General features: G+C 40.5%; 1 protein-coding gene across 2 annotated transcripts in view; it reads right to left on the bottom strand.

Annotated features, from left to right (window-relative positions):
- The window catches only part of CDH7 (cadherin 7), a 71318-nt gene extending 65642 nt beyond the window's left edge, over positions 1-5676 (bottom strand). For both annotated transcript variants that reach the window (XM_059815541.1, XM_059815543.1), the window contains exon 1: positions 5467-5676. In XM_059815541.1, coding sequence (XP_059671524.1) covers positions 5467-5676 — 210 coding nt within the window. The remainder of the gene's footprint in view (positions 1-5466) is intronic.
- Between the last annotated feature and the right edge of the window lie 20183 nt (positions 5677-25859).

Here is a 25859-nt window from a genome sequence, read left to right as displayed (position 1 = left end):
TCACTTTCTTAAATGGCCTTTTGGGAGTATATGAAACAACAGTGCTTCAAAGATTATGCTAAAAGTAAAGATAACATAAATAGAAAAGGAGCAAAAAATACAACAAAGGGGAAGTTTCTCTCTGAGTTATTATGCCATCTTTATTTCCCATATAGCGTCCACAAAGACAGATGAATAATAGTTGGGTTGTGTCTGTTTTTTGGTTTTTTTTCCAAAAGTACTGTGGGGGGGAAAGAAAAGAAAAAAAAAATCTGTGCAGAGCTGTAGCTACTCTCAGCCAGGAACTTACTTGCAGAGCAGACATGAACGTGTATCTTGCACAGGGTGCTTGGAGGGGTGAGACCCCAGGTTGAGGCTGGGCAGAGAGCACAGGTCCCTGTGGGTTGCCTCCAGAGGCAGAGGGAGGGACAGAGCCCTCCAGGGAATTGCACCCAACCCACCTCCTGCTCATTATCTGCAAATGAGGCAGCCTAGCCTCTATTACCCACATTTAGCCTTTGGAATTTCACCCCATCTCCTCTCCATTTTCCAAAGTGTCAGTAAAACTGCTGTAGTGTAGTTTCTAGAGAGAAGAAAAGCTATTTGGGCTAATTTCTATTCAGAGAACCTCTGCTCTTTCATCACAGATGAAGTTCCTTCAGTTTCTCAGCAGCTGATATTCCCACAGTACTCACCATCTTAAAGTATTTTATCAAAGACACTTATTAACCAAGTCAGTCAAAAAGTCATCAACCACATCTGAAAGTGTCAGGCTATGATCTAGAAAAAGAGCTCTACTTCTCGCTACATCTGTATGGCTTGATATAGGGTCACACTACAGATAAATATCATATGTGAGTAATTCTGTCACCATATTGACACATTCACCAACACCTTTGAAAAACAGAAAACAAACACAAAAAAAACAGTATCTTCCCCTGTCCAGCCTCCTTCCCTCCAAAATGATGAGGCTGGAAAAAACAATCCACTCTCAATGCCGACAATAACATACACTTCTTGTTATTTTGCTGCTTGAAAAGCCTTTCCCCACCCTGCCTTGGCGCAAACCTCTAAATTTTCTTAAATACACCAATTTTCTAGGAAATGTTTAAGTTCACTGTATTTTTTTTTATGCTTCACTCATTCTGTACTACTCCAGAAAATAATAATGCAATTATTAGCTTTTATACACTTTGGTCCATGTTTGAAAATTGAATGCAACAAGCCTTGGTAAAATGGAATTGGAAGACAATGACTGTGAGCTTTAACAAACTACATGCTCTTAGTCCACTCATTTAACCTTTTTTTCTTGATTTTATCATCTAGAAAATGGAGGTTAGGATTTATGCTTTTCTTCCCCATACATTGTAAATAACAACTACATGCAGGCCACCTTACAAGTTCCAAGTGTTATTTTTGAGAAGTAGCAGTGAGCCTCTCAAAGTTAAATATCAACTTCTTGGGTTTGTGCTCAATCAAGCCTATGTCTTTTTCTCTTTTATTTTCAGTCCTTCACACCTTAGTGAGGTTTCAGGGAAAAAACAAGAGTTGAACTCAGCAGAGAGCTTGAAACTATCCCTGTCTTTAACTATACCTAAATTTAGAGCCATTGGAAAAGGAGTGTTAGTTTGGATCCAAAAGAAAACAGTGAAGCCAGCCATTAATCGGCATCTCATATGGAGTTCACAGCCTTGTTTCACTTCTTCAGGTTTATTTGTGCCTTCTTTTGATTTATTTTTTTTAATAAGAAAAATGAAAGGATTACTGGCTAAGACTTTGTGTCATTATAATGCTTTTGAGGAGACTGACACTCGCAGCAGAACACGTAAAATGAAATTTAAAACAAAATTAAAAAAAAAAAAACAACAGCAACAAATAAAAAAAAAACCACAAGCAAAACCTAACCCTGGACAGCTGATAGCTATATAACAAAACCAAAAAGGATATAAAAAAAACTTTAAAATTCTACTTTAACTGCACCCCTTTTTTGTCTGTATGTACTCATATAGACTTTAATTACAAGACTGTATACAGCTTTTCAAATATTAAATATAATAGCATATACTTTTTCCTAATTTTAGGTGTTTATGCATTGAACCATTTAAAACTCCTCTGTACTATTATTTTTATGTCCAAATAGATTCCATTAAAGTCATTTATATGGAAAATACAGAGTAAGGCATTTTACAGAACATATTAACAAGCAATAGCAAATATTTTCTGGAAAACAGAAGCCACCTATGCTTCTAGCTAAATTAGCATCATAGTTAACTGCCTCATCTCCTACATGGCATGTCTGGAAGATAACAGTGACTATCCGAACAGGTAAATGGGCTAAACAGTTAAATGCTTCAGCCCTTTAAGTGAACATAACATATGCTGTGCTGACAGAAAGAAATTGTATATGGTTCAGTCCACAATCTGATTACAAGTTAAGCACCTCCCAAGAGGCACTCAGAATTACTCAGAATTGAATCCAAGATGATTAAAATTCATACCATGGAGAGGAAAGACCTACATTAAAAAAAAAAAAAGCAAAAAACCTCAGTCACCTCTGACTCCTATTAGTGTAAAACTAATGGAACTTCTCCAGAGGTTTCTCCAGAGTGATGTGAGAAACAGGCCATTGCCGCCTTGAGAAAATAAATATTTTTTTTTTAAAAAACAAACAAAAAACATTCTGCCAATAAAAGGATGTCAAGGATGCAAGAAGGAAGGCTGCAATATAACTTAGGTATGGATCTGAAGTCTTGTTAAAGAAACATGAAAACACTGAAAAATTATTTTAAGTGAAAGACTCGTCTTACTGAGGTGAATAGGAATCCTGTTACATTATTTAAACAGAATAAGATTTCACCCTGCATGATCATGTAATTAAAGTGTCAGAATGCACACACCCAGGAGGACAGAGTTAATGCTGAACATGGAATTAACATTGGTATTTCACGACTCTTGAACGATTTGCTGTGTAACCCTAACATTCTCCAAATGCCGCCTTCCAAACAGAATTGCCTAGGGCTTTGTAAAATTGAATAGTGGTGGGGAGAAAATATTTCCTATTGCAGCTCCATTTGCCCGAGTGTTTCTGAGGCATTTTTATCTCACAGCCCTTAAAATCTGCAGGAAGGTTCCTTGTTCCTGGACGTGCAGTTAGATTGGCACCCTGCAAAGCATCCTGAATGTAAGGTAGTGCAGGACTGACCTCCCCAGGAGCAGAGCACTCCACAGAACACGAGGCAGAGTCTGGTTGCTGCTTCCACTTCACTTGATGAGAGAAGTAAGTTATGCTGACTCTTTGCTTTCTGTAGCTTCCTCACCAAGGGGAAAGAAATAAAAAAAGAAAAAAAAAAAAGAAAAAAACAACCTTCCTCTGCAAATCTTGGTCTTCTTAGTCCCTACCTGCATGCAAAGGATTTGAAACAAGAACAGCAAGATTTTTTAAGGGGAGAAAAGGGGCAGGAAGCCAACTGCTGCTCATTTCAGAGTGGTGCTACACATAATATGTTAACATATAGAAAGAAAACCACTTCTTCACCTTTTTGCTCCCCTGCATGGGAATGCAGCTTCGGTCATGATTGCACCTCAGGAACCACACAGTAAAAAGCCTCTCCAGTGAGAAGGTTAGGAACTGAGCACGTCTTATCTTATAAGATGCTCAGCAAGGGCTCTGTTTCCAGGAAGATGGGCACCTTTGCAGGTGCAAATTTTTATCTGCTTTTCCTACAAAATGAATTGCTGGTACAAATATGAGTTCCTGAGCCAACAATTCATACTGCTGATACAAAGGCAGGCTGGGCCACAGACTGTTTCAAAAAAACAGGTTTGCTTTTCAGAAGATATCTGCTTATGAATGCTAGGACTCCCATAAAGGACAGGAAAGAGCAGACTGTGAAGCTAAAAATAATGACATACATGCAAATACCATGTACTCTAGCGCTACCACAGCATCTTTGGCCATAATATAGCAATGGAATGAATATGAGAACTGATACAGATAAAAACCAGACTTCAGTCGGGTATTTAAAGACACTTCTTTTCCAGGAGAGAAATTCTTATTTGCAAGCCACACTTCCTTTTTTATCAGTGGGCAAGAATGCCAAATATGCCATTTTCCAGAGGCATGAGAGAAGCTCCAACCTGAGAACAAATTTGCGTAAAAGACAAAACTCACACAGCCAAGCAGTAGCTGCATGACATAAGAAAGGAAACTGCTATACAACCTGAAACTTAACAAAACCTTTCAGGACCTCTGCAATAAGAGATGATATTTCTGATTCTAGCACATCTTTCTTAAGGGATCAGTTGTGCAAAGTACCAGCCCCAATTCAGAAAAGCACCTAAACATAACCATAGCTGTAATCATGAGAGGAGTTCCCCATTTAACTTGATTATTCCGTTGGCATGATTAAATTCTAGAATGCTTAACTGTGTTAACACAAACATCAAGTTTTTTGTCTCAGTACGACAAATTAAGTAAACTGAAATTCATTGCACTCATATATTTGAAGCGGTGGATTTCAGATTACTTCATCTCCTTTTCTGTAAGCATGCCATTTTGCCAAAAGCTGTCACTCCCTTGTTTTCTATGCATTTGCTATATTTTAATGAGAAACTCTATTTCTTGATTCTGATATTACACAGAAAAATGGGGTTTTCTTTCAAGAAGATGATTACACATAAATGTTACGTAGAAACACAAGAGGGTTTTTTGTTTGGGGTTTTTTTTGCCTTCGTAATTGCTGAAGGAAGCATGTTACCCACTAGCGCAAGGCAGTGAATGAGCTAAAGCCTGGATTCACAGCTGTGCTCAGTGTGCTCCACGTGCAGTGATGGGCGCTTGAAATGAGCTGTTTGGGATGCCCTGATGTACGGGCTTGTTCTGCACTGGCCTGGTGCCCATCAGAGGGAAGGTAAAGACACAAGGCTGTGCTATACATGGAGGGCAGTGAGGCCCCCAAGGTGCCAATCTGCCAGCCAGGCAACGTCAAAGCAAAGCAGTAATGCAGACATGCCCTCCTTTTTACTTGTCACACCCCCAGATGCCTGTTTCTTTTTCTCTCGACTTCAGCAGTGCTGATCTTTAGGGAGCAAACAACATAACACAGAATTTTCTGGGACTAGCTGTTAGCTCTTATAAAAGAATATTCATCATTATATTTCTCTATTCCTATGTAAAAAAATACATCTAATATTAGTCATAAAATATTTTCTTTGCATCAATGGTGGTAAAACACTTTCATTATTGCACTTCTTTAAAGAAGCATAGGTAATATGTAGAGCTTTTAGAGAAAAATTGCAAGAGGAATCAAGAATGTAATGTATTGCTGTTTTGAAATACAAAACATTTTTCTTTCTCAAACTATGAAACTTTGTGCCACCCTGGTTTAATTCAACCACACTGACAAAATTGCAATTTTCATGTTGCACCACATAAACACGTCAAAAAGCAAGCATCTGCACCCTCCAAAGTTTGTTTAAATCCCCTACCTTTCCTACATAGAGTGGGTCTGTACCCATGTATTCTTCCAGCACAAAGAATTGATTCCACACCCAGCTGCGTTTTGTTCTCGTCCTCCCTGATTGAAAGTAGGGCTTTGACCTGGACCTCGAGAGCTCTGCTTGATTCATCCCAGAAAAACACAGGAAAAGAGCTAGAATCTGCAGAAAATGGCAGAACTCCACTTTGCCCAACTTCATCTTTTTTTTTTCCCCGTGTAAGAAAAAACCTTGATGAGAGCAGGCACAATTCCAGTTGTCTTAGTAGCTCTAGCCTCCGGCAGGATGTCAGCTGGGAGTCCAGAGATAATAATTTGTGGAGTGGTCGATTGGAAGAAGTCACCACTGCTGAATAGCCTTCACCAAAGAAATGGTGTAATAGGTACCTATGCGGGAAAAAGACAAGAACTGTTGTCAGAATTTTTTTTTCTTTCAAGAATGCAAATTCTTTGCAGCTTTCACATAATGCATCAAAAATGTTTATTTATGATTTTTCTCATCATCAACGCAGTTGAGTTAACATAGTAAGTCTCTGAGAGTTTAGAGTGCATTCCTTGGATGGCACTACTACTGCTGATAGATCTGTATTTATAGTTATAAAGTTTTCTCGTGACTGTTCTCTTAATACACCAGTTTCCCCAGTACAAAGGCTGATTTTTTTTCTCTTTAAAATCACAGAATCACAGAATCAAAGAATCATTAAGGTTGGAAAAGACCTGTAAGATCATCAAGTCCAACCACCAACCCAACACCACCAGGCCCACTAAACCATGTCCCACAATGCCACCTCCACACATTCCTTGAACACTTCCAGTGATGGTGACTCCACCACTTCCCTGGGCACCTTATTCCAGTGTCTCACCACTCAGTAAATACATTTTTCCTAATATCCAGCCTGAACCTCCCCTGGCGCAACTTGATGCCATTTCCTCTTGTCCTGTCACTTGTCACTTGGGAGAAGAGGCCAACACCCACCTCTCTGCAACCCCCTTTCAGGTAATTGTAGAGAGCAATGAGGTCTCCCCTCAGCCTCCTCTTCTCCAGGCTGAACAACCCCAGCTCCCTCAGCCACTCCTCATAAGACTTGTGCTCCAGACCCCTCACCAGCTTCGTTGCCCTTCTCTGGACACGCTCCAGCACCTCAATGTCTTTCTTGTAGTGAGGGGCCCAAAACTGAACACAGTATTTGAGGTGTGGCCTCACCAGAGCAGAGTACAGGGGCACGATCACCTCCCTGCTCCTGCTGGCCACACTATTTCTGATACAGGCCAGGATGCCGTTGGCCTTCTTGGCCACCTGGGCACACTGCTGGCTTGTATTCAGACGGCTGTCAATCAACACCCCCAGGTCCTTTTCTGCGGGGCAGCTTTCCAGCCACTCTTCCCCAAATAATCAAAGCAAGTGTAGTTTTTTTACAATTATTTATTTTGATTTTTCCTTCTCTGTCTGCTACAGTCTGCTTCACTTGCCATTACCATGATATAATTACAAACCAGACAGAGGCAGGAAGTTATATTAATGGAAAGGACATATGCTAGCTTAACTCTCTTCCATATAACTGAAAAGTAAAATAAAGGAGTATAAGATGAATCAGATCAATTTGATTGATTCTTAGTCACAGTACACCAGATGTTATGATTTGTTCTGATCTGAATCTGACCTGCTAAAAAGCCCTCAGAGTCTCCCCACTCATTTTTACTGCATTCCTAAAGCAAATGTCAGGCATGGTAAGAAGCAAGCTAGACTAGTTTATATACTTACACACAAATATGTTCAGAAAGATCAGAGGATAATTTGAATGATTGAATGTTTTCAATGAAACCTTGATTTAATGACAAGTAATTTTTCAGCAGTAACACATACAGGTTTTACCTTTTTGTGCATCTTGTCCTTTTTATTTCAAAATCTTGATCACTTAGTAACTGGTGGAACTCACTAAAAACCAAATCATTTACAACAAAAAAAACCCCTTTGATTCTTAAATAAGTCTTTTTTTCTGCCTTTTAAAATTGTGAGCCTTCTCTGGCCAAGTAAAAATGTATACTTGGTATAATGTTTTTGAAAGTATAAGTTCTGTCAGTCAGAACCAAATATAGCTTTGTGTTTCAGAGGAATCACCTGCATTAACCACAGGTAAGCAATGCTTTCTGTGAAATAGACATCCTCATTGTCTGAGTGAGCAATGAGGCAGATGAGAAGTATATAAGTTCCAAACACAAGGTGAAAATGAGGATGAAATTAAAACAGATAACAAGGCATTGATTTGGAGTGAACCACTGCTACTTGGGAAGCCATGGAAGAAAGAAGATTTCAGCCTTTCTACATTTAATTAATCTAAAAAGACTAGACATTAAATCACATACACATTAAATGCCTTAGATAGATTATTATTATATCCCTACCCACTACTATTAAAACTCAGTGAAATGTGATCTCTGCTATCTGTTTTCAGTATGTCAGGCTCTTTTAGCTTAAGAATGCCTATGCATCATGCTGCCAAAGGTACCTAGAGGGCAGAAACATGAAACAAATAAAAAGCTCTTCTGATTACAGACGGTACTTAAAGCCTTTTTATAGTAATCCCTTCTGTGGTACTGCCCTGCACCAGAAAAGCTTTGCTTAGAGACTAGTGGGATAAACCACAAACCCACTGAGTGCATTTGCTAAGCAGCAGCAATTTGAAAGCTTCCGTATGTGAAAATCTGGTGTCTCCCTACAGGCAAAACAAAGCGAATAGGCAATGTCTTACCTAAAGACCCTAATTTCCAAAACGTGATCCTACGGTTATAAAAGACATCTCTCCAGCATGGACCAAAATTCTTTTCACGGCGGGATTAACACGCAGGTGTCATCCTCGCTAGCAAAACATAGTTTAAAATGATTAATCCCAACTAGTCATAGCTGAGTTTTGATCTGGTCCTTTGGGTAAATCATGACCATATGACATAGTAATTACTGAGAGAGCTGCCATGAGCGTTAAGGAGGGTAGCTGTGCTTCCTCAAGTGATGTTCGCTTCCTACCGCTCAGTTCAAATAAGATAAGTGTTGTTTGTAGCAGAGCCTGTTTATGCACCCTTTACTTCCCCTCCCTGTTTCTAAGTTACATCAGGTTAAAGATATCTGATATTGATAAACTGTAAGTTTATTTCAAAGAGGCAGCAGATTGTTATTTAACAGAGATAATAATATGAAATGGCTTTTCTTAAGAATTGTCACTAAAACATTTACAATATGTTAGTCTTTCCACCAAGCAGTTTGAAATGTCTTGTTCTTGCTCTGAACAGACATTTAAACCCCAGAATTGCTCTAACCTTTACCTCAAACAGTGTTCTCTTATATCCTTTCTTTTGCAACTGCAGGGAAGTATGAAAGCCACCATATGGAGTGCCATGGTCCCCAGCCACACACAACAGCACAGAATTGAAAAACGCACCCAAAATACCAACTGAAAAACAGTCCATATGCTAGACAGCGCAATCTGATGAAAAGCAGAATACTCACACCCCATGGAAAAAAATTGTTGTGGTTTACTCATTCTCAAATACTTTCACCACACAGTTTCAAGTATTCCAATTATTTTTATTCAGCTGTGTAGCAGCACTTTCTGCTCTGAAACACTCTTCCCTTCCTTCCTCCCCTTCTTCAGAATAAGTCTTCCTATTCCTCTTAGAGCCCTTTTTTTTCAGGTTTTTATTTATAGTTCTTTCAGCACATTGCCTTTTGAGTGTGATACTTCTCAAAGCAGAAGTACAAGTGTCTGGTATTTAAAAATATTTTCTGTTTTGGGAACACTTATTTATTAAATTGCATTTAATTACCTTTCTTACTGATATCAATATACATATTTATACAGATTTTTAATATAAAAATAAAAATATTGTATTTCTGTCCAAGCATAACTAGCACTTCAACATGACCTGTTCTATGAAGTCCATAAGTATGAAGTCCACAAGTCCACATACGTAACATCACAGCATTCATAAAACTGAAAACTATTGGGGTTTTTTTCCTCATCAAGGCTTAGCTTCAGTGTTCAGGGTTGCACTTGCAGCAATGGATTTGACTAACACTGACAGCAATAGAGAGAATGCAGTGCCCTGATTCCAGTGCCTTCTCTGTCATCTGCGTTTACAGGCCTGAGTGTGAAGTGAAGGCAAAACTGACCTGCAACCATTTTGTATTTTGTGTTTAAAGATGCTCTTTTATAAAATGGTATCACTTTCTGTATAAACAGGACTCAGAGTACACAGAACTGAGAAATATTTGCACTTGTAATTGATGTCATTAATTACCCTAAGACGTAAGTGCACCTTTACATCTTGTTTCTGCATCTCCAAAACGCTACTCCCCTCCCCAAACAGGGCAAAATGCAATCACGTCTCCTCACTCATGCTTTGCCTACATAAAAAGTAATTTAGGCTTTAAAAATAAAATTAATTTGTCTGCTGGTATATTTAAAGCACTAGGCTTTACCTTTCACATCTAAGCTTGTATTCCCTATTTACTTTGCATATAGTCCTGACAATCACAAATATGAAAAATATGAAGTATGAAAACTGGTGTGTAATTCAAAGAGTATGTTATGTGATCTGGACTGTGCACGTAGTATGTCTTACCAGAGCACTATACATGCTGTCTATGTGAACAGCTATAAGAATTAAAAAAAAAAAAATAAAAAATATACAGTAAATATCTAATCTCTCATGTTTGTGTTCTTAAATATCTGGTTGAAATATAAAACATCGGACTGAAGAATATACATTTGAAAAAATAATAACCTTCTTATTCAATATATACCATAAAACTTACGTTTTCTCCCATCTGCTGTATAGAAATTGAACTATATTTAAACCACAGTCTAGTAGCAGAAGAGGTCTGGTGAACACTGCTAATCTGAAAAATGTTACTACTCTACTTCGCCAAAACAATCTGCTGGTGTCAAAAAGACACTATTATGCACTGTCTCCAAGGGGCAATATTGATTTGCTGAAAACATTCAGATCATGAATAAGATCCTCAGCTTTAAGGAATAGTTCCCCTCACTGTAAGCAATTAAGGGTAATTTACACCCACTGAAAATCTCTCTGAATATTTTGCTTCGCTCCATAATTTCTAAAACAACATATCAAGACTAGTCCTTGCTGTTTGTGAGTAGCGGTGAGCAGCAGTAGATATGGACAAAACATGTCTTCAGTCTCCTAGATACCCTCTTTCCCCACCGCAGAGATTTCTCCAGCCTTGTAGAGCCATTTGCTGAAGGCTCTTGAGATCATCTTCGTACCACCTAACTCTTGCAGCCAAAGTGCAAATTCCTGCAGACTTCCACTCACACATTGCTACTGGTGTCAAAGTGCCAGCTTAATCTATGAACTATATCATTTCCCTGTCAACCTCTTCAACTCAACAGGGAATTTTGTCCTTCACCGTATATTGTCCTAAAGTCTTTCCAATGTGCAAAATTCTTCAGCAAAAAGTGAAAATCCAAAACCTTTTCCATTACTAAACTCCACCGGTCTGGATTACATTTCTCTATTTTGAAATCTCGCTGTCAGCTCAGGGCATCCACTGGAGGTGTGATTGAAGAGTTTTCCACTCCTATTACCTTCCCTCTCCCCTGCCCCATTATTCTCCTCTCATCAGATTGCTTCAATTTTTTATAGCATTTCAAAATTTACTGCATAATCCTGGACCTCACTGTCTCTGAAAGTGCAGCCCAGACAACACCTGCTAGTAAATTTTGCTTTAGCTTGGTCAATAGCGCAGTTATCCCATGTTTGGGGGGGGGGGTTTTCTACTTTAGTCACCCAATAAAATAAGACCCTGCATGTTGAGATAATTCTGAGGGTGGCTGCTGCCACTGGATCTTGAACCATGATCCCTTAAATGCAGTGGAATCAGCAGGTGAGCCCCCTGACAGCTGAACTACCCTACTGAAGTATTTATGCTTTGCCATTCAATTTTACAATGCCCATTGGAAAGGGTGTCACTTTCCGTGGCAGAGGAAATTCCCCTTTGTTACAAGCCTGCAGCTCCTTTATGTCACACATCCTAAGTATCACAGGAGACTCCTTCACAGGCAGAGGAACTCTGTGATCCTTGAGACAAAGGGTTTAGAGAAGATAACATGTCTAATTACGGTGTGGATTGCAATGTCTGGTTATCCCTTTTTTCAGGGAAAGAAAGAAAAAAGAAAAAAGGAGGGTGCCTTGGATCAGCTGAGGTGGGGACACTTCCGTGAAATGAAGCTCTGCAAGTCAAGGCAGTACAATGAAACCTATTAACTCCCTGTGCCAGATGACATTACAACTACAGACCACAACCTCCTGCCGCTAACTGGCCTAAATATTCACATGGGAGATCTGTAAATGTAGTGCACATCCTGCAGTCTGCATCTGGTTATCAAGCAAAAAACTATCACTGCTCCAAACATATGGTGCTGTTACACTAAACTGGCTGCAATACCCTCTGACTCAGGTGAAAGGACCTGATGAGACAACAGAAAAACACTAGGCACACTTCAATAAATGATATGGCTTCAAAAAATACGTAAAGAAAACCAGGCAACAGCTTTTGGTCTTTCATACTGCTCTGCAGTTGATCGTAAGATTCCATGTGGCTAAAGTGCTAAGTTGTTTGAGTTGTTGGTAGGTTTCTTTTTTCCCCCAAGAACAATTAACAAAAGAAAGTGGGTTTTTTAAACATAATTTTCTCCACGTGAAAGTGCTCTGCTGATTTTTCACCCTGCTATGGTACATTTTATAGATCTAAGGTGCTGGAAAGGATGATGCTAATTTGATCAGTTATTGAAAAGAAGCGCTAGCAGTATTTGTATATCTGTGACCAATCAAGTCAAATAGTTAAATTTCCACAAGCTCAGTTTCTGCAGCCTCATTTAAGCTGAGGAACTTCACGTAATACCTAGGGATGACTTTCTTGCAGAACCGCAGAATTCCCAGAGGAGGCACTCCTACATTACTGCTTAGAGTTAAGCCTGGTTTGACAGGAAGAACTGAAGTAACCATGATCTATTTGATGCACCTTTCCTCAGCTAGAATTTAGTGATTTTTATTGCCACGAGTAAACAATACCCAGCAGTAGCATGAAAGTGTACGTGGAAAAAAATGTGCATGATAAACTAAAGGAAACTGAATGGCTCAAGAAAGGCCTTCATTGATGAACCACTGAACACATCAGATATTGAAGCCAATAGCCAAAAACATACACAGAAATTTACTAGCCAACCTGTCACTAAAACTGACTCCCAAGCAGTATATTAATCTGCAAAACATTTGAAGTTTAAAATATTTTCTGTTTTCATTGCACTTTGGAGTCAATTTGTGAGTTGAATACCTTTGAGTAAAGGCTTAGACAGGTTTAGAGCAAAGCAAGAGTTTAACTTAGAGTAGAACAACCTAAGGTTTTGCATTAACAATGATTTTCTTCAGCCAAGTCTCTGACTGCTGAAAAAACATAGAAAAATATGGACACAACATGCACACACACACAGTTATACGTGAAAAGGATAGATGAAAATCTACATGGATGTTATATCCATTCTTCTCATCAGATAATTCCTGGATAATCTGCTATTATACAAATGCTTTACAATTACCCTTTTATATGGAAAGATAAGAATGCTTTGATATTAAATCAATAGCAAATAATCAAGAGTGCTTGCTATTAAATCAATAAAAGTAGGCTTAAGAGAGTTGTGAGGCTGTCATCTGACTCTTAACACAATTCTAATGACCTGCTTCGGCCTTTAATTACAGTAAAGTGTCCCATTATAAGGGTGAAATGCCCTATGATTAAAACTGCAATCTTTAATGACTTTTCACAAGAAAAGAATCTACATTACTGATGTTTGTATTTTTATTCACATTAACTGGCACACAATTTTAACATGCAGTGGTAGCTCAGATATTTCCCTAATATTCCAGCTAGTACTCAAACCCAAGATATTTCACATGCTTAACATTAAAATTTGTCAGAGTCAGCTTTTAGCTACTTTGCTCTTCTCCCCTTGCTGTGGATTTTATTGCAATTGTTTTTTAAATCTTACTTAGCCTTTCTTCATGACCCTAAAAAAGAAGTGTGTCTAGATTAGATCCCCTGGTAGTTGCAGGCTGGAGAGCTAGTAAAGTGGGTACAAGGACTTTAAACAGGATGTCACATTTGGTCCCTAGATAGTTCTTATGATTTGTTTGGTGGGTTTTTTGTTCTTTTTTGCCCCAAGGATGATAACACACCCGCTGCACTGAACTAGCTCTAATGAGGCAGAGTCACATTATTTCTAAACATCCTCACTTCACTTTTGCATCTTTAAAACTGTAATGATATTGCTAAGAGCAAACCAGCACCATTTCCCAACTGATCTTTATCTGTCGACCTGTTGTACCTTCAGAGCTGTATTCTAAGCAAACTTTACTTATGCAACTTTCATGCTATTATTGCCTGTCTGAATAGCTCTTCACCTGAGATGACGTAGACCTATCTTTTTCAGAAACAGAGTAAGTGTCTAGCTTTCACCAATTAGAATTCCCTGCAAACTTCAAATAATGCAACAGAGGAACAATTAGTAAATGTAATTAAGTGTAGAAAAGTAAAGTCACACATCACAGCCAAGGAGAGACTGTTTCAGAACCTTGCATTCTTAAGAGTTTGGCTCCTTTACGTATTTACTTATTTGTCCTGGAAAAGTGATTTATTTTCTGCAAAGCTGTACAGTCACCTATGTTTTAGCTGAAAAATGGCAAGGCAGTGTATCTTGTTAGAGAGACTATAAAGTATACGCTGCCCTTTCAAGTCTCTGCTTTGACTTGAGAAGTTATCTATCAGAACACAAGATTTTATCCTTGCAATAGGAAAAGATTAAAGTATCAACATTTCAGTTCCCAGAATCAGAGTGCCTCACTAGGTCTCCATCTCCCATCCCTCCCTAAATCTCCCGATTTGTCGAGGAAGACAAAATTTGCAGAATCCGGGCTCACCTGAACTACCTCACCTTTTGAAAGCACGAGTATAAAGGCTAAATCTTGTCTCAAAAAGGGATATTTTTTCCTCCATTTAGCAACTAGAGGTCTGAGGATCCAGATCACAAACCACTTGCTACCGGTGCACACAACCTGTTATAGGAAAGCAGAACATGCCCGTGTGTGGATACGTGGATAGGGTGATGGGGCGAAGGGAGAAGGGTCAGTATCAAACAGCCAAGCGCTGCACAGCTAAGCTAGCCTTACCAGTTGAATACTAATCAAAGAAAAAAGCTCCCATCATTTCAAGATTTGCAAACTCTGTAACATCCTTGACATAAAAGGAGGAGAGCTCCGGGAAATAATTCAGGAAATTCCCTGGCCTCAGTAATCTTTTGCTCTGTAGCATCAGTGCCAGACTCTGAGAACAAGCAAGACAGCCGCTTTGGTTTGGCAGAAAGGACTGAGATAGTCAGGACTTAGTGCTGCCTATATTTTACAGAAGTCTGTGGTCCTCCCTTCCCCCACCCCACCTCCCCGCTTGTCTGTGAGACTTCTCCAAAGAGTCAGAGAGATGCTATTGTTCTCTTATTTGTCAGAAGGTGCACACACGCGTACAGCATTAGTGCTTTTACTTCCCACGGTTCTCTTGCCGCATCTGGTGCTGATGCCCCCGCGGCCGTTCCCAGCCGCGCTGCCCGGGCCGCCCGCAGACGCTGCCGGGGCCACCCCGCTGGCCCCTTCCCCGCCGCCCCGGGCACGGGGAAAACGAAACTCACCGCTGCGCCCGCGGCCGCGCCGCCCTGCAGACTCCGCAGAGCCGCAGCCCCGCGGCCGAGCCGGAGCGGTTTAGGGGCAGGGGGGAAGAAGAACCGCACACAGCCCTTTCCTGCAACTGCTCCGATCTCCCTCTGCCTACGTGGGAGGGGATGGGGAAGGGGGAGAGGAAAGCAAGGAAAGGCACAGGTGCAGCCGGCACTTACCTGTTCCCCCTCTCCCTCGGCTGCCCAGCACAGTGAGTGTTTTAATCCCAAGGGCCGGTGCCTCCGCGGCGAAGTGCCTGCGGGATGCTCCCAGGCGGGGGCCGGGCTGCGGGCGGCGGGGCGCCCGCCTGGCATGGGGGCTGCGCGCCCGCCCGCGCACTCGCCCGCACCCGCGGATGTAGGAGCGCCGCCGCCGCTCCGCTCCTCCTCCTCCGCGGCGCGGCACGGCAGGGCACGGCACGGCACGGCACGGCACGGCGTGGCGCGGCCAGCCGCTGGGCACACGGTGGGAGAAGTGGGTGCCGGTGCCAAGCCCAGCTCCGACTGGGTGCGGATCGTGGCTGAGGGAGGAGGAGGAGGAGGAGGGAGGGAAGGAGCGGGGTGGGAGGGAAGAAGGCAGAGGAGGTGGGGATGCTGCTCTGGGCAGGGGATATCACCGCTCGGCGGCCGGAGCCGGCTGCCAGCTCCGACCGAGGGCGCGCGGAGGAGGAGGCACCGGCGGTCTTTGCAGCTCCCGAAGACCCAGCGGCGGCTATTGAAAAGGGATCCAGGGAGCAAGCAGCCTGCCCGGCCCCACTTCCCCCCCCCCCCGCCCCCCGCCTCTCCTCCTCCTCCTCTTTGACAGGACATACAGATGGAGTCCTTTGGATAAAAATCAGGAGCCGGGCTAGGGGGTGGGGCGGGAGCCAATCTATCTCTCATTTGCATTTGAAACGCGGAGCTGAAGGAGGGAGTTTAATAATTTTTTATCCCCCGCCCCCCCCCAAACTTGTCCTAGAAGCCGCGATCAATTGAGGCGTGAAGGCGAAGTCGCAAAACTAATCCGAACTTGCGGGGTCCCTGCTTTACAATTTTGCCCTTTCAGTCTCCCCAGCCTGCCCTGCTTCCACTTGCAAAATCCACACCCCCTCCCCCGGCCCGTTCTCCTGGACGGCGGTGGGGAAGCTGGGGACCGCGGGGCTGCGAGCGGGCCGGGCCGGGGTCCCCTCTCCAGGTCTCGGCGCCGCGGGGCGCGGCGAGGCTCTCCGGGGCCAAGGCACGGACCGGCCACCGACCTGCTCAAGGGCACCGACCTGCTCAAGGGACCGCATGCCTGCTGGCCTCCGCCTCCCCCGTGCTGCTGTCCCTCCTACCCGGCCCCTTGTGTAAACCGGGGGGATGAGGGGGGAGGAGAGGATAAAAACAGTACATGGAACAAATAAAACAGGTGCTTTCCATAGAATAAACGGTGGGGAGAGGCGACCGTGCCCGTGCTGGAGCTCTGCGCACCGGTAGGAGGAGAAGGCGCGGTGTCACGCTGGGGCTGGAGCCCGGCACAGCCCCACGCACAGCCCCGCGAGCCCAAAGCTGCCCGGGGAAGACCCTCTAGGAAACGGATACCTGCTTCGTTTGGGCTTGGTCCGGCTGGAAAAGCGGCAGCACAAACTTTCTCCCTCATTTCAGCACTGCTGAAGCCTTTCGGGTCTGCAGAACGAAACAGGTCTACAACTGAAACGTGATCACCCCGGAGTCAGGACGCCTCCTGCAAAACAAGGCAGAGGTTGCAAGTGCTGGCGGAGCTGCTGAACTGTCATTTTCCACGGACAAAAATGTTTTTAACACCTACCGTTTTTAGAACAATGGATCCTACCAAGGGCAACTGTAAGAAATGAGCCTTGGCCAATGTCTTTGGATTTCTAGCTTTAGCAGAAAAGCATTCTCAACATACTATGAAGAGACTAATAATGTGCATTTATAATTCATTTTCATTTTTATTATCCATTACACTATGAAGTGTGGTGCCAGCAACAATAAAGTAATCTGAGGATAAAGCTACCTCTTAAAAAACCCCAAAAAAGTAGTTGGTTTAGATCACGAAGGATTTTTTTAAAAAAATCATTTTAATTTCTGGATTTGTTTGTAGCCTTTGAATACACAAGTGCAAACATGCATGAGTATTTTAATAAATGCAATATGTAACTGCTATGTGTTCCTCGTCTTTTAGCTTCATTTTCAGACATGTGATTTCCAATGTCACCCTTACAATCAGAGAGAGGCAATTCAGCATCATGGCATTTGTGAACTGAAGAAGTGGTTTAAAGAGGGCGAGTAGAAGCAATCTTCATTCTCCAAGAGAGTCTGAGTGCATGGTTGCAATGTAATAAGATGTATTCAGGCAGGAAAATCCTGAACCATGATTGCACACAGTTACTTAAGATTGTAATTAAGGATTCTTCCTTCTTTTGTCCTCCTTCCCCCAATCCTAATTCATCTTTCTACAAGTTAATCAAAATAAGACTCTGCACTGATCCTTAGAGGACAAGGTTCACGGACAGATTATCTTTTTTCATCACTAAATATCACAAACACCTCTGCTTTATCTTCTTTCAAATTCATTCTGAGATGTAACCAGTACTTGGAAACCTTATCTTTTCCTACTTAATTCAGTAGCTATGACTTCAGTGGTGAAAATAGAAAAGTTTAAAAAGAGAAAAGAAAAAAAAATGTTTGGGAGTGGGATGATACAAAAAAAGAATCTACAAGGGGTCACGAGCTTCATAAACTTTACCTAATGTCTTCAAATATTTCTTCGCTCTTCAAGTTCAAAATAGGGACTAAATAGTTTTACAATCACTTAAAATCTCTATAAAGGAAGGATTCTTTCTCATTATTTTTGACTCTGATCCAGAAATTACTAATGGAGAACTGGAATAGCCAATTATCACCCAATTAAAAAGCTTTCATGTGTAGACTTTCACAGAGTATTTCATGATTTTCTTACTAACTTAACAGACCTCTCTCAAAGATGTGCTTTATGTTCCAAAAATCTATATTCTCTCAAGCAAAACCTTTCATTAAACATCATGTCTGTGAAAACATATGAACTTATTTTTACTGTGTTGAAAATAGGATATTTTTGTCTGATTATTTTTCTAAATACTTATTCTGTCATATCAAAATAAAATGTATTAAACCCTTTGACTTTCATGGGAGCAAAGCAGCCCAGTGACTCCAAGCAAAAAGTGTGACTAAACAGACCAATTTAATTTCATTGCACAGGTAGAATAAAATATAAAGAAGCAATTATTCTTAGTCACTTTTGGCAATCTACCATTTTTAGTAACAAAAGCAAATGTATATTTTTTTAATACAATTTGTTCTTGACTGTCTTGGTGGTGGGTTTTTGCCAATGAATCAGTCCATTCTAATACATTGACTGGATCATTTCCGCTGTAATCCATACTTACAGTCCTATTGTGTTTCTTTTTAATATGTTTTGTAGCACACATAGTCATCCTGAGAAATACGAGTGTACCGTGTCCGGTGGAAAGTCTATGGTTTGTAAAAATAAACATTGGACCATGCTAGGCTGTCTTTTAGGCAGGCCCTGTAAAGACTGACTGCAGTCATCAAAGGGTGCATTGGTACTGGCACCTTTCCCATCTTTTGACTTCTGAAAGTGTCAAGGATGCCTCTTCACAGTACGAGTTGTGTTGCTGTTCTGTATAGTGGATCCATAGGCAGATTTAGGACCAAAAAACCTGCTCTGAAACATACTCTCAAATGCTTCTTAGTCAATGAGAGCTTTTTGGCTGCTACTTAGGGAGGGTTTTGACCTGAGGCAGAAAATGGAAAAGTTTTATAGTTTTTCTCAGTCCCCTGAGCCACTGACAGTCTCTCAACATTAACATTTCTACTTGTACACTCATAATATACACTCTGAAAAAAGTAATGTCTGGTAACTGCTACCTGGGTGCTGGTAACTCATTGACTGTGTAGGCAGAAATAACTTCCATTATGCACTCAGCAACAGCTTGCAGCGTTCCTTCGATATGAGAATGTATTAGACTCAGAGGCAAAATGCTGACTTTTCCTTACTTCTCCTGAAAATATATATGAATATTAGGCTTTCATGAGGCAAGTAGGAGAGCTGGTAGTTTAAGATCTTTTTTTAAAGGAAAACACTTCTTACCACCATGAGTACATGGTTCCTCTGTACAAGTACTAAAGCCTCTATAAATGACTCTTAGATAAGGACTTCTGCTGTCCAGAGGTATTATTTACAGGTGGCTATAATTCTGATGTGCATTTCTCACCTTCTGTATCATATAGGAAATCACTGTCCATTGCTGTGGTTATACTAGCTGGGATTCAAATCTAGAATTGAGCATTCTTGTCTTCAGTCTTCTTTAATTCTCATTTCTACCAATAGCAAAAGGAAAAACAAAATGTCTATTGAAATTGAAGACCTTTAACAAGATGCTCAACACAGGAATGTCTCTGCCTTTCTCTGTACTACCAGTTATTGCTTAATTCCCTATTTAAACTGAGTTTTTGAGGCAATTACATTGTTGTCTATAACCCGGGAGTTTTTTCCACCCCCTGTGGAGCCACAATAATTATGGGGACATACCTAATAGTCCCCAAAAATTCAGCAACCTGTTCTTTAGAAGCTATTTTGCAGAATATTCTATAAAGATTTGGCATCCCCAAAGACATAATAATGTGAACTAAATTGTAGCAAATAACAACAGAGGTGACTCAACTGGTCAATTTATTAGGTCTCTATATGTATCCACAATCACCCATTTCACTTGGGAAGTGTTACCTTATAATGTCAACACTACCATCATGGCTCCACCTGTTCCTCTCTGGTTCTTCTTTATATTCTCTAGAGTCTCCACAGTCTTTTGAAATATTTGGCCCACGTATACTGGCAAATCTGGGTAACAGATATATTTGCAAGAATGGTATTCTTCTTCAGAAGTAAATCTAGTTAATTTAAGGGAATGTAACTGTAAAAGTAATAAGAAGTTACTGTTGCCTAAGGTAATAAATATGAATGCAGATAAAAATGGAGTTTATGTTGTGAGGAAGAACAGAGAAAGGAACCAGAGGGAGTTGTAGGAAAGGAACCTGTAGAGTTAAGAAACTGTAGATAGAAAACAGTCTTGTTTAATCATAAGGAGGCTGCAAAATTAAAAGAACAAGATTCTGCCATTGAGGGTAATTTATTAGTCACACAGCAGTAAGAACAGCACAAAGAGAAATCAATTGAAAAACAACTGCATAGGAAGAATTTTGAAAATCTCACAAGAAAATGGTGGCAAATGGCAGGTAGGCTGTCAGGAGACTGCAAAGAGAAATGGAGAATTTCATTACGGCCACACAGGAATGGGCTATTTGTACAAGCAAGGATAGATGGCTTAAAAAAGCCCTAAGACCAGAACGTAGGCTGTGTGGCCAGGCTCCAGATGCTATTCATCATATTTTAAGTGGATGTACCAAGCTGGCCAGCACTGAGATAGAAAACGGCAGGGAAAAGCTGGCAGTGTTGTGCACTGAGCGCTTTGCAAGAAGTATGGATTACCAATAGGGGGGGGAAAGCAACCAAAGAAAGGTGCTGAGAATAAAAGCATTAAAATTATTTTTAAAACCTTAGAATTAAAAAAAAAAAAAAAAGCTAGGAATAAGAGCTAGGAAATGAGATATTATAAGGCAATTAAAAGAGAGGAAGAATGCTTAAAAAAGCCTTTTTTTGTGTTTCATTAGATGAGTTCGTTCAAACAAAAATGCTAGGAAAGGCACAGTGAGGGCAGGAGCAGAAGAAAATCCAGTTTCTGAGAAGTGCAAACAAAGTGCCAATTACTTGTGTGTCCTCGGACCTGCACTAACATTGCAAAGGTACTAAGTTAAACAGTAGCTCTGTAACAGACCTCACAAAGCTACACTTATGAGCATCTCTAAAATGCTGATAAACACAATAGTTCAAATTGTAAATAAATACATCCACAAACAGTTAGGTCTCAGATTAAGGCTTCATGCCAGCAAGATCCTGCTGGTGGAGAAGAAGCATCACCATTTTTAAAATCAGCACTCCTCTCTTTTCTGTTGTATACAGAAAAAAAATTAGGTTAGATAAGTTTCTGTTGGATATTATGCTCATTTCTGCAGGGCATTCACACTGTGGCACAACTAAGGCCAATTTTTCAGAGGAACTGCAATCTAGACTGAAAACACTTGTCTGACCCTATGAAAAGTTATACATAGGAAGTCCAACTGACTTCAGGGAGTTTTGCACGCTTCAGGGGGCTGCTACTGTGTAGCACTCATCTGAAAATCTGCAGCTAAGTTACTTGTGAAAAATGCCAATATAGACACAAATAAACCAGTAACTGCCCATACAGAGAAGGATGTATCACTTCAGGTCAGAGTCTATGCTCTTCATCAACTTACACAAAATTAATGTGAATAACTCCGCCACTGCCTCTAAACCCAAATCAGATGTCAGTGTTCCAGTGTAGCTTGTCAATATAACCTTGAATACTTGCATGAACAAAACCGGAGATTACAGCTGCAATTTTAGAAGTCTTTTCTGAATAATTTGCCCAAATTATGTATACTCCTGCATCATGACCAGTATTCAAAATGCTCATAACCTTCCCTGTGTGAACACCTTAGTTAAGTAAGCAAATTTCATTTATTTGTATGTTTTTCCCCGGACCGCAATAATTGGACAATCTCTCTCACGCTTTCAAAAAAACCCCAGAACTATAGACAAAACAAGCCAAAAAAACCCAACAACCCAACCCAAAACACTAAACATTTACAAAATGTACAATCTGAGCATTATAAGCACAAGAAACACTACAAGCAAGGAGCATACTGGTGACCCTTCTTTTTCACCTTCAGACGATCAAACTTTTCATGTCTGAATGTTAACGTAAATGCCAAAATCCTATACCTGAATATTTATGGAGAAAATTCTAAAATGACATGTAAGCAGTTGTATAGAAAGCAGATGGAATTATCTTCTAAGTGAGCTAGAGAAAAAATGTGACTATCTTCATCATCTTGAACTGGCCACTTTCACAATTCCGTGGTATGAGTGCCGAAGGAGACATAATTCGGTATGTCAATTTTCCACCCAGCTAATGTATCCATCAATTTTTTTATTCCTTAGGAAAGACAACTCAGACATCACTTTTATACTTAAAATGTTAAAAATATTATAAATACCTTAATCCTATCCAGCTTCTGCCTGTTCTTGGAATAGATTCTGCATTCATTAAAATCAGTGGAAAAACATCTTTTGATTCAATGAGAGAAGAATAAGTTTTATGAAAGATCTAAGTCATTGTTGGTTAGAAAATTACCTCAGAGTATGGAGCACAGCACTTTGTCCCACTCCCGCAGAAGGTGGTAGAAATTGTTGTCCATTGCTATGTAGATGCAGGTCCCAAGGTATTACACCAAAGGTTGTGCTGCAAGAATGAAAACAGAGGTTTACCAGTTCCTATTTCCTCCGACTTCTACCTAGGCCTGTATGTGTAAGGGAAAAAAAAGGTCTGCAGGCAGGTGGAAGGAAATAGCAGTTCTCTGGAACCTGCTTCCTCCCACACTTAGCAGGTCAATGGTATAGTGCCCTAGCACCAGAAGGAAGAGCTATTCAATCCCCTTCACTCTTTTAATGTATTTCCTCCAGTTTGGCCTTTGGAGACATCAGGGACTGGTCACTAGGATGCTGTGCCTAATCATTCAGCAACACTGACCTTAGTGTTACCAGTCCTACATGCCTTAGTTTTTCAATAGAAGTACTGCTTTTGTTTTTCTTTGACTCACTGAAGTTTGTCGTATCTATTTCTGCTGTGAACTTTCCAAGACAAGGTTTTTTTAGGTCAGTCATGGGACATAGACAGAGCACAAGCACCCTGATTTAACTGGGAAGTACCACCATACAATAAATATTAATAATTTACTACACACATGCATACAATACACACATGTCAGCTACTCCCAAGTCATCTCATGTCATGGAGCTTGTGTTCATCCATACATATTCATGTTGCTTTGAAGTTAATGGCCATGGCTTGATTCACCAAAATTCAGTAAAACTGGAGGCACCACAAGATTTCTTCCTGAGTATTCTAGCACTATTTCCTGTGCCTAAAAATTGTACCTCTATAAAGCTTTATTGCTAATCTATGCAATTGAATAACTCTACTAGACTTCTTTTGCATAGCTTTTATTTAATTTACCGTGATTACCTTCAAAATAGTGGAAGGCTGATAAGAATAGCTTCATGTATGGGATGCAATATACATCCTCAGTCTCAAGGCCAACAAAAGAATAGGTGCCTTCTGAGCAGCAGATGCCTGCAGGAGAATAATATACCCACGAGTTACTCAGTTGCTTCATCTGTCATTTTTATGAAGGCATGTCATGGTTGGACAGAGCAAAATTGCCTGTGAAAAGCTATGTGAGGAAAAAGGGGAGAGAGAAACAGGTAACTGCCTCTCCCTAAGTGCTGGATAAAATTAATGTTTTTTTGGGGGGAAAAGCACATTGGAAAACAAACATAACAAATATATATTTTTAATAATATAATAATTTAATTTTTTTTTTACAAAATATATTTTCATACAATATCAGTCATTACAATAGTGCTAAAATGCTGCAGTTCCTCCACTATTACTAGTTGTTTTAAAAGATAAATTAAAGTGGAAATTAGAAAGTAACAGATGTGAAACAATCTTAAGCACAAATTCCTTCACACTTCTTATTAAGCGTGGTTAAGATTTCAGTTGTCTAACACCCTTTGGTTCAGAGAATAAAAGCAAACAAGGGAAAATTTAACTATTCTTCAGTGTTGTAAGCCCACTGAGCTCTGTAATTTGCGGAAGATTTGTTTTCTGACACATTCATCAGAAAAGGGAGAGAGAGGGGGAGAAAGTGTTTCTCCAAAAGCATTCTGACCCATAAAAAGACCCCACTGTGTGTGTTGGGAAACACGTCCAAATGCTGCTCTATTTAAGGCTTTTTTCTCTTTCAATAAAATGTCAGTACCTCTTTGAATAGATATTGTCCTTGGCCAAGACCCTAGTGAAAGGCAACAGATGTTGCTAAGATTGTACCCAGGCTATCCTCTATCCTGTTTCATTTCTGAAAGGGAGAAAGAGAGAAAGAGAGAAGAGAACTTGCTTTAAATCACTGGACCATTTTGTACTTCAGCAAATCTGTTTGCACATGCTCGACTGGCCTCGCAGAAAAGGCTGAGCCTCTTGCATTCAGCCTGAGGTCAGTCCTAATGCTCTGTTCAGTGGTCCACACTCCTTTCACATGGAGCAGCTGCCTCTGATTGCTAGAACAAATTGAGGTGATTCAGGCCACCAGCAGGGCCATGGTACAAGTACTTTTCACCAGAAAGGGAGGGAAAGCCTTAGAACAGGACCAACTGGGGCTGCCCACAATAAACCGTAGGATTAGATTTGATACACTCAATATTAAGACACGCTCTTGCTGAAAAGTAGGCCATAGTGACATAAACTACAAGACACTTGGACTGAAAGAAGAGGGGAGAAAATGGTGTTCAAACATTTATTAAGTTGCACCTAATTATTTAATTGGGGAACATTTAAAATAGTAACACTGACAGTTCAGGCTCGGAAAGATCTTGCTGTTTAACACTTAGCAGAATATTCTTGATGTAAGTGTGATACAAGGTCAGTTGTGTCATCCCCCCCAATATTGTTTGAAATATTGTCTGCAAGGTCTCTAAACTATTTCTGAGAGGAATAATCACCATCACCATTTCCTACCATATTATCAACCTGTTTCAGTGACTGGAAGCTGCTACATAGCTGTTATCCAAGGGTTAAAAAAAAAAAAGAAAGAATTAAATTAAATTTAATTAAAAGTAATTAAAAGAAAAAAAGGAAATTAAAAGAAAAAAGAGAAAGAAAAAAAATGATGAAGATTTGGTACTTTCCTCTTTTTAAATACTTTCTAATCTACCAAATGAGATAAGAGCACACAGCAGGCATTAGCAGGGAAAGATGAAGGCATAACCCTTTCCCTTTCCCTGGTGCAGCCAAGCTCCTGCAATTACTTGGTTCAGTCCCAGATGCCAGATCACAGTATTTTCTGCTGTATGAAGGATCAGGACAACAGCTCTCTGAGGCTGAGGCCAAACAAAACAATACGGTACTGCATTAAGCCACAATACCAAGCACTTATCACTTCAAAAGGAAGCACTCTTTGATGCCTCTGAAAGGAAAGCAAAATCTGTACGGATATATAGGTAATTTTACCAGACCAGTCAAAAAATGAATGTTTATATTAATCCATAAAACTGTGGATTTAAGATGAGGGGAAATTAGGAATTACAGCATTTACTCCGGCACTGCATTTAGATGGAATGGCTGGGTATAACACATGGCCTTTGAAGTACAGTTATCTGTGAGGTAGCTTAGTAAGCTGGAGAAGAAAGGAAAAAGATCTTACCATTTACTCAATTAACAGGTATAGAAATGGAAGCTAAGGGAAAAGATATGTAAAAATCTGCCTGTTGACTCAGAAACATGGAGATGTAGAAAAGAAAGTGTCCAAATGGTATGCTAGAGTGTCTGATACGTGACTTCACCAAAAAATAAAAAATCTTTTAACTCCT

Source organism: Gavia stellata, chromosome 3 (assembly GCF_030936135.1).
Source record: "Gavia stellata isolate bGavSte3 chromosome 3, bGavSte3.hap2, whole genome shotgun sequence".
In the NCBI taxonomy this organism is placed as follows: Eukaryota; Metazoa; Chordata; class Aves; order Gaviiformes; family Gaviidae; genus Gavia; species Gavia stellata.
This window is presented reverse-complemented; position numbering and strand designations above follow the sequence as displayed.